Source organism: Aethalodelphis obliquidens, unplaced genomic scaffold (assembly GCF_003676395.1).
Source record: "Aethalodelphis obliquidens isolate GAN/ISIS:26980383/991018 unplaced genomic scaffold, ASM367639v1 scaffold30, whole genome shotgun sequence".
In the NCBI taxonomy this organism is placed as follows: domain Eukaryota; kingdom Metazoa; phylum Chordata; class Mammalia; order Artiodactyla; family Delphinidae; genus Aethalodelphis; species Aethalodelphis obliquidens.
This window is the reverse complement of record NW_020837974.1, coordinates 4,411,259-4,424,890: the sequence shown is the minus strand read 5'-3', so window position 1 is coordinate 4,424,890 and position 13,632 is coordinate 4,411,259. Positions and strand designations below refer to the sequence as shown.

The 13,632-nt window shown below is 54.2% G+C and overlaps 1 protein-coding gene across 1 annotated transcript in view; it reads right to left on the bottom strand.

Moving 5' to 3' along the window:
- GRID2IP (Grid2 interacting protein) overlaps window positions 1-11,107 on the bottom strand; it is a 37,137-nt gene extending 26,030 nt beyond the window's left edge. The window contains exons 1-2 of the mRNA XM_027125501.1: window positions 10,694-11,107; window positions 2,678-2,832 (exon numbers count right to left, since the gene is read on the bottom strand). Coding sequence (XP_026981302.1) covers window positions 2,678-2,832; window positions 10,694-11,107 — 569 coding nt within the window. The remainder of the gene's footprint in view (window positions 1-2,677; window positions 2,833-10,693) is intronic.
- Between the last annotated feature and the right edge of the window lie 2,525 nt (window positions 11,108-13,632).

Below are 13,632 nucleotides of genomic sequence, written 5' to 3'. Positions count from 1 at the left end.
CATTTTATCACTTCATCAGACTGAAATCCCTTTGGGGATAGACCCAAATTAGGCTCTGAGCCACAGGAGTAACTGCTGTCGTAAAGAAAGATAAGACCCTTTACTTACAACATCGCCACTGACCCAAATCTCACCCTCACAGCCATGCTAAGATGATGAGGCCACGCTGAATATTAAGTTGTATTTGATATCCATTAAATTCAATGTTAAAGAGTGACATGTGGCTAGTGGCTACTGCACTGGATGGCCCAACTTCATGGTCTCACTGCTCCTTCTCCTTTCTCCCCAAGTCTTCCAGTTGGGCCACTGGGACCACCCCTCAGAGGCCACACGGTGATTTGGGTGGGTTCCAGCCTCTGTCGAGTGTGCACACACATGAGCACAACACACGCGCACACGTGTACCTTTACCTACCCTTTGCTGCTGCACCTCTCGTTCAAGCCTTGTCTCTCCTCAGTCGGGGGGTCCCAAGTCCAGAGCCCTTCATGGCCCTCTACCAAGGCAGGGTGGGTCACAGCTAGGCAAAGTTGGGTACCCAGGGTTGGGTTGTGTGTGGCACCACCCTCGCCTTGGCTCTCCGGGCTCCACCTCTGTGGCTAGATGCCTGGCCCTGATGAACTATCTTCCCACCTCCACAGGGCACAGGCCACACCCCACCAGCCACTGTCTAAGCTCCAGCTCCGGAACTTGCTGCCTGCTCCAGGCAGCCTGCCCTGACTGCCCTGTGCTGAGTCCATTCTCAGCTGCCCCTCAGCTGATGCTCAGCTCGCAGACTCACAGAAAACTGCCTGTGATTCCTCCCTGCCTCCTCTGAGCTCTCTCGGGAAGGAGCTGCGTGGGGATCATCACTTCATCCCTGGAACCCAGTACACGGGCACCAGAGTACACCAGTACACCAGAGGGGTGGTGGAGGGGGGGTGGGGAGGTAGGGGGTTGGGTGGCTGAAGCCAGGCTGCCAGGGCACCCCTCTCCCTGCAGAGCCCAGCTGGGCACCGCCCCCCCCCCAGCAGCCTCCCCAATTTTCCTGTCGCCCTTGACGCTCGGACAAGAGGCTGCTGTTTCATCCTCCCCAGCAGCGCCCCGGGGACGGGGACGCTGCGGGGACTGGGCATCCCAGGTGTCCAGGGTTCCCGGTTCCCAGGCTCTAAATCGGGCATGCCCAAGGGGGTGCCTCTCCACCCCGACTCTTCCTGACCCTCTGCCGGCCGCTCGGGGGACGAGCCGCGGACAGGAAAGGCGGGCGTAGGGGCTGTCCCGGGAGGCAGACCGGCTGACCCGGCAGAGGCGGCAGGGACGGAAGCCTGGGCAGCGCCGGAGGGAGATGAGGGACCGAGGGGGCCTCCAGCTGAGTCTGGCGGCTAACAGCCTTAAGACACGCATGCCAACTTCCCAGGGACAGCCTGGCCGCCTGGCCCCTGGCCCAGCACTGGTGCGGAGGGGCGGGGTGGGGGGCTGCCCATCCATCACCTCCCCAGGGAGCCCTCAGCGCCAGCGCATCATCTGCTCTGCAAATTTGGCTCTAGAAATAACTTTTTTTCTCTCCGGATTTTCCCAGCAAGGGGCAGGCCCCTAACTCACCCCAGGCAGCTCATGGTGGCCTCTTTTGGTGGCCTTCTGTGCTCTGCTGCAGAGCGGAGACGCTGCGCCCGGGCTTGGGGAGTGGGGGTGGCCAGCCCGGTCCCTGACATTGGCCAGGCCCAGAGGGAGGGGCAGGCTGCGGGGTGAATGGCAGCGAGGGGAGGGGGCGGGCTGAGCCCAGGAAGGGGGAGGGGCGGGGGTGGGGGAGCGTCACAGGCCCTGGAGGCAGGGGGTGGAGAGCCAGCCCCGCAGGACCCGTGCAGGGAACACATCATTCAGGCCCCCGGGGGCCTGATCGAAGCTGTGCGGTGCAGGGCAGGATGGGGGTGGAGGTGGGGGGCCGGTTTCGGGAGATTCCCAGGCCACTCCAGGTGTGAACCTACCAGGAGATTTTTTTTTTTTCCTGAAGGAGGAATTTAGAAGGTCCAAAGCTGAGCAGAAAGTGCACAGCTGACTGGTTCATGTTCTTGTGACTCATTTGCTGTGTGACTTTGGGCCAGTCCCTTAACCTCTCTGAGCCTCAGTCTACCTCTGTGGAATGGGGACAATAATAGTGCTGGTGGGATTCAGTGAGAGAGTGTTCGTCTAGGGACCTGGCGAGGTTCTTGGCGTGTAGCTGTCGTCATCAAAGGGCAGAGAGAACACACTGTTTATAGGATGGGGAGGGGGGCGGTGCCCGGGATGGACACAGCACAGCTCCAGGCTTCCTTGCCTTGACACTGCGCCATCACTCCCTCTCAGTGAAGAACTAGGAGTGTCTTGGTGTCGCATTGGAGATTTCTGTGATCTGGGTTTTGGGACAGAGCAGGGCAGACTGTGACTTGAGCTCAGGGGGTGGGTCTTCTCTGCAGCCCGTCCCAGCCCAGCAGTTAGCAGCCCTTTCCTTCTCACTCAAAGTGATGCCCTGGCGGCCAGCGAAGCCAACAGCTGCCCTTCCCAGCAGCCTTTGGGGTCACTGGCCCACCCATATCCTGGAGCTGACGGGGTGTTGGGGTCCAGCTCAGGGGCGGGCCACACAGCAACAGCAGCAGCGGAGCCCAGGGTGGTGGTGGGAGAGTGGACACCCCTGCTTGCCCATCCTGCCCCCCAATTGAGGTACCTGAGGTTCTCCAGGAGGGGCCCACGGGCCTCGAGGGGCAGCACCAGGGTGAGCGCCCACACCAGCTCATCCACCCGCTGCTCAGCCGCGAACTGCTTCAGAGCAGCGAACATCCGCTCCTTGGTCATCGGCTGGTCCCCCAAGATTTCATCCACCTGCGGGGAAGGGTCTGATGAGTGGCCACAAGGGTCCCAGGGCAGAACACCAGGGAATCAGTCACCTCCCTCCCTTTCTCCCCCAGGACAGCTGACATGGCAGCCCCCTCTGAGCCCCCGTGAGAGCTCCTTACCCAGACCATGCCATTTCAGAGCTCACAGTAGCCCAATGAGGTGGGCGGGGCCAGTATCTTTGTTCTATATCTAAGGAAACTGAGGCTGCTAGGGGTGGGGTGACTTACTCAAGGCCATGGAGTCGGGATTCAAACCCAGAGACAGACCTACTGAATATCGTAAGGATTAAAGGACTCCATGTAAGGGCTTAAAACACGTGCCAAGCACTCTGTAATTGCTAGTTACTATCATCATAACACTATATTCCCTTCCACCATACTCTTCCGCCGAGAGATCCCACAGAGAACATTCTGGCTCCACAAAAAAGCCCTGGAGTGCATGCGTCACCCCCAATTCTGGTTTCCTCAATGCTCCCTCTGGACTTTTGTTTTCTTCACCTTAGTGTGCAAACCAGCTGAGGCCAGACAGAGCACATCTACTCAGAGGAGCCTACTGGACACAGGCAGTAAGAGTGTCCAAAGCCTAAAAACGCGCTTGTCATTTTACCCAATGATCGTGCGTCGACGAATGTATCCTTGACGTGTCCTGACAAGTGCACGACGATATACGAGTGAAGAGGTTCACCTCTGCATTGTTTATGATACTGAGACATTGGAAGCAGTATAAATATCTGACATTACAGGCTAAATAATTGTAGCACATCCGTTTGGGGGATATTTCCTTGGCTATGCAGCCAAGATGGGAGGAAATCCCCAACCAGGTGAGAGGCAAGGTCCTGGGCCTGATGTTGCAGCCTCGGGCAATCGGAGGCTCTTGCCCAGGGCTTTTGCTCTTGAAGAAATGATGCAGAGATGTGGGGACACGGAGCTTGTTCAGGGCAGTGGCAGAGCCCTGTAGCGCGCCCTGAGCAGACTCATCCTGAAGGGTGTTTAGGACAGCTGCGCTCCAGGTGGCCCATCCCTTCTTGGTCCTAAGCCTAGGTCTCCAGCACTGATTCTATGAACTCTTCCTCCCACAAATTCCTTTTCTGCCTCAGTTAGCGGAGTCAACTTCTGTTGTTTCACAGCCAAGTTCACTCCATGCTCTGCAATATTGGATATCGTTGATTCTAGGGTGAGCACTTTTTAAAAAAAAATTTTAACATCTCTGAAATCAGGTTGTGTCCTACGGCTAGTTGTCATTCCTGTGCATGTATGAATTTGGTCATAGGTTTCATATTGTTACTTCCATTGAGTTGTATACATTGCGAGTACTAAATATGTCCAAATAAGTCTGAAAGCCCTCTTCCACTAACTACAAATTAAGTGACAAGAAGATAAGGAAGCATGTGTCGTGGGTCAGTTGGCAGGGATTTTTCTTTCTTGGTGGTAAATAAAACAAGTGCATCTTGCGATCGACAGTGTTTAAGGTTTGATGCAATGTGGTACCATTTGGCCAGAGAGAATGATGCTGTAGGTCTTTATTTAAAAACCATGAAATGGCGAGTGATGGCTAATGGGTGCAGGGCTTCTTTCTGGGGTGATTAAAAAGTTCTAAAATTGTGGTGGTGGTTGCACAGCTCTGTGAATATACTAAAAACCATTGAAGTGTACACTTTAAATGAATAAATTGTATGGTATATGAATACATCTCAATAAAGCTGTTATAAAATACATAGAAAATGTAAGTGAAAAATGTGAAAAAGTGAAAAAAACAGGTTATCAAATGGAACACACGGTGTTACATTTTTATCATAGATAATTACACATATGTCTGCACAGGCAATATGCACTAAGGTTTATAGTGATTTTGATTATTTGTTTGTTTGTTTGTTTGTTTGTTTGTTTTTTGCGGTACGCAGGCCTCTCACTGTTGTGGCCTCTCCTGTTGTGGAGCACAGGCTCCGGACGCATAGGCTCAGCAGCCATGGCTCACGGGCCCAGCCGCTCCGCGGCATGTAGGGATTTTCCCAGACCGGGGCACGAACCCGTGTCCCCTGCATCGGCAGGCGGACTCTCAACCACTGCACTACCAGGGAAGCCCTGATTTTGATTATTTTTATGTCAATGGTTTCCATTTTTTAAACAGTGAGCTTATATGACTTATACAGTCAGGAAAAGGCATACATGTTGTCATTGCTTCTTTTTTTCCCTTTATTTTTTACTGTGGTAAAAATGCACATAACATAAAATTTACCACTGTAACCATTTTCATATGTACAATTCAGTGGCATTAAGTACATTCACAATGTGGTGTAACCATCACCACCTTCTAGTTCCAGGACATTCTCATCACCCCAAATGGAAACGCTGTACCCATTAAGCGGTCACTCCCCATTCCCTCCTTCCCCAGCCCCGGGCAGCCACTAATCTATTTTTCTGTTCTACGGATGCTCATACTGAATATTTCTTATGACTGGAATCATATACTATGTGGGCTTTTGTGCCTGGCACCAATACTTTTTTTTTTTTTTTTTTTGCCTCACCGCATGTGGGATCTTAGTTCCCCGACTAGGGATCGAACCTGCGCCCCCTGCAGTGGAAGCACAGCGTCCTAACCACTGGACTGTCAGGGAATTCCCACTTATACTTTTAAAAATGCAGCAGTTAACCATTGTCTGTCCATACTCCAGGAGATCCCTGCCTTGTTAGTCCAGGGTCTGGGGGTGCCTCTGGGTACTGACATCCTGAGCTAACCCTGAAGCAGGGGTGGGAGGCTGGGCCACTTGGTGAGCCTGGGAGTTTGCCATGCATCTCTCTCAGGACCGTGCAGGTGCAATTTCAGCCAGAAGTGGGCTGTTCAGTACTCCCTTCCATCCACCTCCAAACTTCTCAACAGACCCAGCATCCCTCCCCTCCACCCTCCACTCTCCTGGGCAAGGCCAACCCACAAGGCCACAGACATTCCACTGCAGACACACACACACACACACAACCCAGAGTCCCCACCTGCTCTTCCTGCCACCTACTTGTCACTCAGCTATCAGCTTGAAAGTTCCCTCCTGAGGGAGCCTTTCCTGACCACTCCGTTCAAGGGGCTCCCATCACTCTCTCATCTCCCTGTTTATTTCCTCCCTTAATTGATCATCATCTGAAATAACTGTTTATTGACTTGGCCACTTGCTCATTGTTCCTTTCCCCACAGGCATGTCAGCAGCTATGAGAGCAGGCTCCCCTCCAGTCCTGTTCACAGCTGTTTCCCCAGCCCTTGCTCATCAGACGGCTGTAATCAACCGCGACAAAATGCATGGATTTCAGTGTCTCCCCAGCCTCCTTCCCTTCAGCTCATATAAATGTTCACATCTTTCCCAGTAAATAAAGTCCTCCCTGATCCCACAACCCCACCATCCTCTTCTTTTTCCTGCTCAGAACTGTCTATACTTGCTCTTTCCATATGACTGTCCTTACCCGCCACAGTCCACCTCTTGACTTGCCACAAGTGCTCCCTGACACCGCTCTGGACAAGGACCCCAAATGGTGACGCCTAGATCTTGATCTTCAGCCCAGAGCTTGCTCCTGAACTTCAGAACTGTACATCCAGCTGCTTTCTACGTGGTAGCACAAGGGGATTAAGGAAGGCTTTCCAGAGGTGGTGACACCATAGAGGATGAGCGGGTATTAGCAGGTGGCTTCCAGGGCATCCAGCCAGAGGCCACATTCTGTGCATGCCTGAGTCCCGGCACCTGCACACCGGGTCTCCCTCACCAGGTGTGATGGCCCGAGACATAGACCTGACATCTTACTCCTATCCAGACCCGAGCACAGGGCTTGGTGCATTCAGTGAGCATTTACAGAAATGAACCAAAGAGCTGGCAAGTGGCCAGCCATTCTCGAGGTGCATTTCCCGCAGCTTCCCCGCAACCTTTCTTTCCCTCTCGGTGCGTGGGGCAGGCTGCAGTACCAGGCATCCCTCCTCGAGAACCCGCCAGACTGAGGAAGGTTAGTGGCTTTGAAATCAAAGTCAGCTGCAGCCTCGATTCAAAGGAGAACATGGCTAGGGGGAAAGATGTTTTATGTAAGAAAGAGGAAAAAATAGTTCCTCCCTCCTGGGGCCCCTGCCACAGTGCGGTTTTGGTGTCAGCTATTACCGAGATGCTCTCAACCTACATCTAAGCATGATGCGCCATCACGGGACACTAATGGATTTTCTATTAAATATCAGACTCTTCAAGGAGGACAATCTGGGGCAGGAAGAGTGCTGGCGAGAATCTGGGAGCTGATTGTTCAAAACCAATGGCGGATGGTGGGGGGAGGCGCTCCACAGACACTGTTGATCTTCCTGAGGCAGTCTTTCTTGGGGATTTGTGGAGCTGCTTGGGGAGCTCTAACCAGAATCTACCACTCTCCATTCCCTCTTGCCAGAAAATGCACCACAGCTGACCTGGGCAGCTGGTCAGATTCCTCCCTCGGTCACGACCCCTGGCCCTGCTTCCTGGCCAAGTCTGCATGTCCACCCTGCCCTTCTGGGGCCTCTGATGGGCCCCCTTCCGACTCTCCAGGGATTGCATGGAGTCTGGGACAGAACTTTGGTTCTACAGCAGGTCATCTGGCATTACAGCAGACTTTTCTAGTTGCTATGGTCTGAATGTTTGTGTCCCCCCAAAATTTGTACGTTGAAAACCTAATGCCCCAGGCGATGGTATTAGGAGGTGGGGCCTTTGGGATGTGATGAGGTCATGAGGGTGGAGGTCTCATGAATGGAATTAGTGCCCTTATAAAAGAGCCCCAAAGAGCTCCCTCGCCCCTTTCACCATGTGAGGACAAAACCAGAAGTCTGCAATCCAAAGAGGGCCCTCGCTCAACCATGCTGGCACCCTGTTCTCAAACTTCCAGACTCCAGAGCTGTGAGAGATAGATTCCTGTTTATGAGTCACCCAATCTGTGGTAGTTTTTTACAACAGCTGGAATGGATTCAGGTGCTAGCGCTCACCAATATCTCTAGGTCTCCCCTCCTTCCTGGACACACAGAGGACTACACTTCCCAGCATCCTTTGGAAGCAGCAGTGTGACTGGTTCTAGCCAATGAGCATTGACGGGAGGTGCAGTGGGTGGATTCCTCCCTTAAGAGTTGAGGCCCAATCTTTTCTTTTTTAATGAATATTTTCTTAATTTTTTTAGTAGTTACCATTAAATTATTAACACATGTATTTAACTAAACAACAACAACAACAAAATGACCCGAAGTCTGACATTAATCTCTGGCCCCTTCCTAGATAAGAAATTTACGACACTTTACTATGGAACACAGCTCGCCTCCGCTTATCACCCTATCACATTCCTTGTTAGTATTGCTTAGAATTTTAATTTTGTGAGGCACAATCTTCTATGCTCTCTTCCTCTTCTATGGGAATCTTTGAGCTTCATGTTGAGATGGAGGAGTCTGGAATGCTGGGACCTCATGTAGAGGTCAGCCCTCTGGACACTTAGAGGACTAAAAGTGGGGGTAAAAATAAGCTGTGGTGGGTGCAAAGGCATCCATAGCTTTGATGTTTGTTGTTACGGGCGAGCTTATTATGGAGACAGGAAAAAGTCACATCTTTTGAGGAGCTGGACTCTGGTGACCTAGGAAGGCCAGAGCTGAGTCCTGTGTGTATGTGTGAGTGACTGCCTGGACCTGGCTAGAGGCTGGCCTGCTTGGGGGAATGGGGCTGAAAGGCTCAGCTGAGGTCCTGCCCAGACAAGGGGTTATGCTGGGGCACATGGTAGAGGTGAGGCTCCTGAGGGGGGGTCAGTGTAGAAGGAGGACTGGGCCAAGCTTAGGTGCCGGAAGAGGCCAGGTGGGTGGGGATCTGATACCTGGGCAGTGAGCTGGGAGCCACTTGGGCAATGGCCAAACTCCAGCATGGCTTCCTGGCCCCTTCGCCCCCAAACCCCATGGCCAAACCCTGCCAAGGGCAGGACTGAGCAAATCCACTTCCATGGAGGACAAGGAATGGTATCTGAACTCAAGTGTCCCAAGTACCAAGCAGGTACTAAGTTTCCAGGACATTGGGCTTGGCATCCACATGGGGCCTGAACCCTAGGCAGGGTGAGGGGAGTGTCTAGGCTCCAGACTCCTTCCCGGCTCACTTGTTGTTCAGTTGGAGTTTCAGTCAAATGAGGGCCTTTGGACCACATCTGAAGGCCCTGGAGCATAGGTATATGAGGGCGGATGGCCTGAGGTAGTTGCTGCCCTGAGACCTTCCCGGTAGACATGATCGTACTGGGCAGCCTCTTCCTCATATATGTGTCACATCCCAGGTTTCTTGGGATTCTGGCCTGAGGCCAACACCATCCTCAGTCTTTCCTTCCCAGCCCCGGGTCCCCACCTCTCCTGGTGGCTACCCCTCACTTCCTGAAGGTGACTCAGGCCTTGGGCTCCTCTTTCGGCTGGAGGCCTTGGCCATTTCAGGCTCCTAACTCTCAGTCCTCAGGGAAGTCCTAACTTTCCACCTGAGAACACTCAGAGCCTGTGTGTGCCAAAGTCTGACAGGCGATGCCTTTGGAGGTTTGGGGGACCCAAACCTGGGCCTCCTGTGGCCAACCTGCCATCCAGACTGCTGTGCAGGGCCAGATCCCGGTTTTGTGGGGGCTTGAAATAGGTGTGGTTCTTTTATTTATTTATTTATGTTTGGCTGCGTTGGGTCTTCGTTGCTGCGTACGGGCTTTTCTCTAGTTGCGGTGAGTGGGGGCTACTCTTCGTTGCGGTGCGCAGGCTTCTCGTGTGGTGGCTTCTCTTCTTGCAGAGCACGGGCTCTAGGCACACGGGCTTCAGTAGTTGTGGCACAGGGGCTCAGTAGTTGTGTCTCACGGGCTTAGTTGCTCCGCGGCATGTGGGATCTTCCCGGACCAGGGTTGGAACCCGTGTCTCCTGCATTGGCAGGCGGATTCTTAACCACTGTGCCACCAGGGAAGCCCAGGTGTGGCTCTTTTGAAAATAACACTATGAACTATGGTCTGAGTGTTTGTGTCCCCCTCCCCAATTTATATATTGAAATTTTAACCCCCAAAGATGGGGCCTTTGGGAGATGTTTAGGTAATGAGGGTAGAGCCCTCATTAAGGGATTAATGTTCTTAGGAAAGAGACCCAGCAGAGATCCCTAGCCCCTTCCACTCTGTGAGGACACAGCAAGAAGGCCACTGTCTGTGACCCAGGAGGTGGGTCGTCACCAGACACTGATCTGCTGGCACCGTGATCTTGCACTTCCCAGCCTCCAGAACTGTGAGAAATAAACTCCTGTTGCTTATAAGCCACTCACACTCTTGACAGTTCATTAGAGCCGCTGCAGTCGACTAAGGCAGTATGTTACTAATACGGGCAACAGAAAGAATGATCCATTACCACGCACAACAGGGATGAAAGTCACAGATATAACATGACCATAAGAAGCCCAGCACCAAAGAGTACATGTTATATAATTCCATTTATATGACGTTCACAAACAGGCAAAAGTCATCTAGAACGATGGAAGACAGAATAGTAGCTACCTCTGGTTGGGGCAGATAGACAGGGAAAGGATCACATGAGAACCTTCTCATGAAGGAGAGGGTGAAGGAATCATTCTGTGTTCTGCATTCTATTACTGTCTTTATGCTATTAATCTACAGGTTGATCAGGGTGGTAGTTATAAGGGTGTATGCCTAGGTAAGATTTACTGAGCTGTGCATCCGTATTACCTCAATAAATAAAGAAAAGCCACCCCCACAAATCAAGCCCCTGACGTGCCCCGCCCACAGTGCCCGCCCCGCAGAACAATAGCCCCTAGAGCCCCACCCCCAGACCACCCCGCCTCCTAGGGCCCCGCCCCGTCCTGCCCTGGGCGTCCTACCTTGCGGCTGAACTCCTGGGCTTTGCGCCTGCGCTCTCGGTGCACGGCGTCAGGGCGTTTGCGGCCGGCCAGGCGTAGCAGCTCGCGGCCCAGAAAGAGGCCGCGGCCGGAGCGAGGGGCCCGCGAGGCTGTGGTCAGGGGTGCACAGCCGGATCCCGCGCTGGGGCCGCCGTCGGGGCCGGGGAGCACGCCCAGGCTGGGCGGCACGCGCGGGCAGCGCCGGGCCAGGCGCACGAGGCGCTCGCGGCTCAGGCCGCCCACGGCCAGCCCCTCCACCTCCAGGATCTGGTCCCCAGGCCGCAGACCCCCGGTGTGTGCGCTGCTCCCTTCGGCCACCTCCAGGACGAAGCAGGGACCCGAGCCGCCCAGCCGGAAGCCGAAGTCCTCAGGCCAGCCCTGGTTGGTGGCTGGCATGGCAGTGGTGTCCGAGCAGCTGGAGAGGGAGGGAGACTGCACACTGGGTTGCGTGCCGCTCAAAGACTCAAAGCCTGTGCTAGTCCGAGTCTCTACTTCTTCCTCTCTGCCTCCGTGTGGAGGATGAGTTCTTAGGATATTGTCTGAACCCTTGGATCCAGTTGTGCCCGATTCACCCACCAACTTCCATGGGACAACGGGACTTCCCAGTGGTATGAGCTCACAAATTCCTACTGACTTTGGGGGTTATTTGCCCTTTGAATTGCCCTCCTTGAGGAAGCGTGATATGGCCGATTTGGGGGCTCTGGGCTCCTGGCCTTACGACAGGCTTGGGGTAGGGGAGGTGACTCTGTCCTCCAAAAGCAGATGATTGTGTGGGCTGGAGACGCAAACACATCATGGGGAGGTGAGGGGGACACGTCATAGGTGAGGCTTAGTGTTCTGGGTGAGAGTCCATAGTTCTGAGATCTTCTTGATGCTGGCTTAGAAGAACCTCTGAGGGCTGGATTTTGAAGGCCCTGGTCTCGGTACCCCTCGGCCCTCCGAAGGTGTTTGGAGAGCCCTCCACCCACACTATGGGTGTCATCCTCTCACTGGCTCCCTCTCCCAGGAGCTGGCCTCTCCCAGGACACCTGGGGAACACTTCTTAGAACCGTTGGGGGGCAGGGAGGAGGTCCAGGCTTCCAAGAGCATCAGGGACTCTGGGAGGAAATGTCCCTGAGTGACATTCACTGAGAACCTGTGTCACCTGCCACCAGAGTGCACGGTGTGAGAACTCCTCACACTTGGTGGGGTGGAAGCTGCCATTCCCCGAGGCCGGCAGGCTCACTCCCGAGCCCACCCCAGGGGACCTGGTCCTCTTCCGCCAGGCAGTGGTGCTACCATGGGGCCTCAGGGACACTTACACTGTCACACGGTGGTCTCACTGGACTACTGGGTCCACCGGGCCCAGGCGGGGTGGGGGCATCCCCGTGTCTTGGAGGGGCCTGAGCTCAGTTCTTGTACCACGAGAGAAGCAGTCAGCTCCTCCACGATCAAAGAGGGGCTGGCTGGAAACTGTGCACACCTATTCTGACCAGCGACCTCTGGCAGAGCTGCCTATTAGAGGCCAGAGCAGGCAACTCCTAACGCATCTACACCCAACCTGGGGAGCCTGCACAACCAAAGAGGCTGCCAGCAAGCGAACCCTGCTGGGCATTTGAGCTGTGTCCAGCCCTCCAGTGCGTCCGCAGAGCTGCAGGTTGACCAAAGCCCTCTCTCACCCATGCAGAGCTCCCCGTCTGGGTCACTCTCCTCTCTCATCTTCCCCTGGAAACAGGACTCCAGGCTCCCAACAGGGCTTACGAGAGGCAGGCATCCCAGGGCTGCCCATCCCAGAATATTGGGTCCCTCACCTCCCTCCAGGTTTGCTCACCTTCCTCCCTGGTGACGGCAGTGGCTGCAGTGACAGAGCACAGCGCTCGCGGGACACCTGGGGACACTTGTTTGTTGCCGGCCCTCCGCTGCTCAGGGCCTTAGCATCGGTTACTGATGCGTCCGAGGTGACAGCTGGAGTTTCTAAGGCAAAGTGATCCTCTCAGTAACCCGAGAAGGCCCCGGTTACCAGGTGGACCAGCAGGATGGTTGGACAGCTTGGCCAGGGCCCAGAGTGGCCGGCCCCTGCTGTAGGGTCCTGGGGGATGCGCAGTGGTCCTCAGGCAGGAGTGAAGACTGACTGGAGCTGGGCCTGGGGCCAGGTCCACCCCTGAGGTCACAGAGCTTGGCAGGTGGGTCAAGAGGATTCAACTGGGCTGTTTGGGGGTGGGGGTGATGGCACAGGGGACTGATGAGACTCACTGGGGCATGGAGATCCAGTCCCCACAGAGGACAGCACCTCCGGAGCCCCACAGGCCAGGTTTATTGGCAGGAGAAGGGGAGACCCAGTCCAGAAAAAGATGTTTGGATGGGAGAAAAGATGCTGACCTAAGTAATTTTGGAAACGAGCAGGGTCTGTAAAACGAAAGGCAAAAGGAACTGTGCATAACACTGTGCTCTAGTCGGGAAAGTTGTTCCCTACAGGGGTGCAGGTTGACAATTCTGAAATCACACTGTACGTGCACACTGGCACTGAACAGTTAAGTCAGTGGATCGTGGGAGCCAGGATTCTCCCTGTTGGAGTGGGAGATTACAGATGAGCAAAGGGGAAAAGCTGGAATGACCCGCGAGGCACTGGATTAGTCAGGAACAGCAGTATGAACTCATGCTTAGCCTACTATTGCAGCAGATAGATATACAGAGAAATCTTTACAGATACGCGCGTATGCATAGGTTAGTACCTGCACGTCAGTTTGCTTGCTCTGTCAGCTGAGAAGGCTTAGAAGCAAGGACATCCCAGCAGCAATGAGCACATCCAGTGCCAGATCTTGATTTCTAATATCGTTGCCCAGTAAAAGGAGCCCGGGCTCCCTGGAGAAATGACCGATTCGAGGGCTGGGGCAGGAAATATACAAGGTGAGCCTGGAGCATCTTCTAGTGCTGGAGAGTAA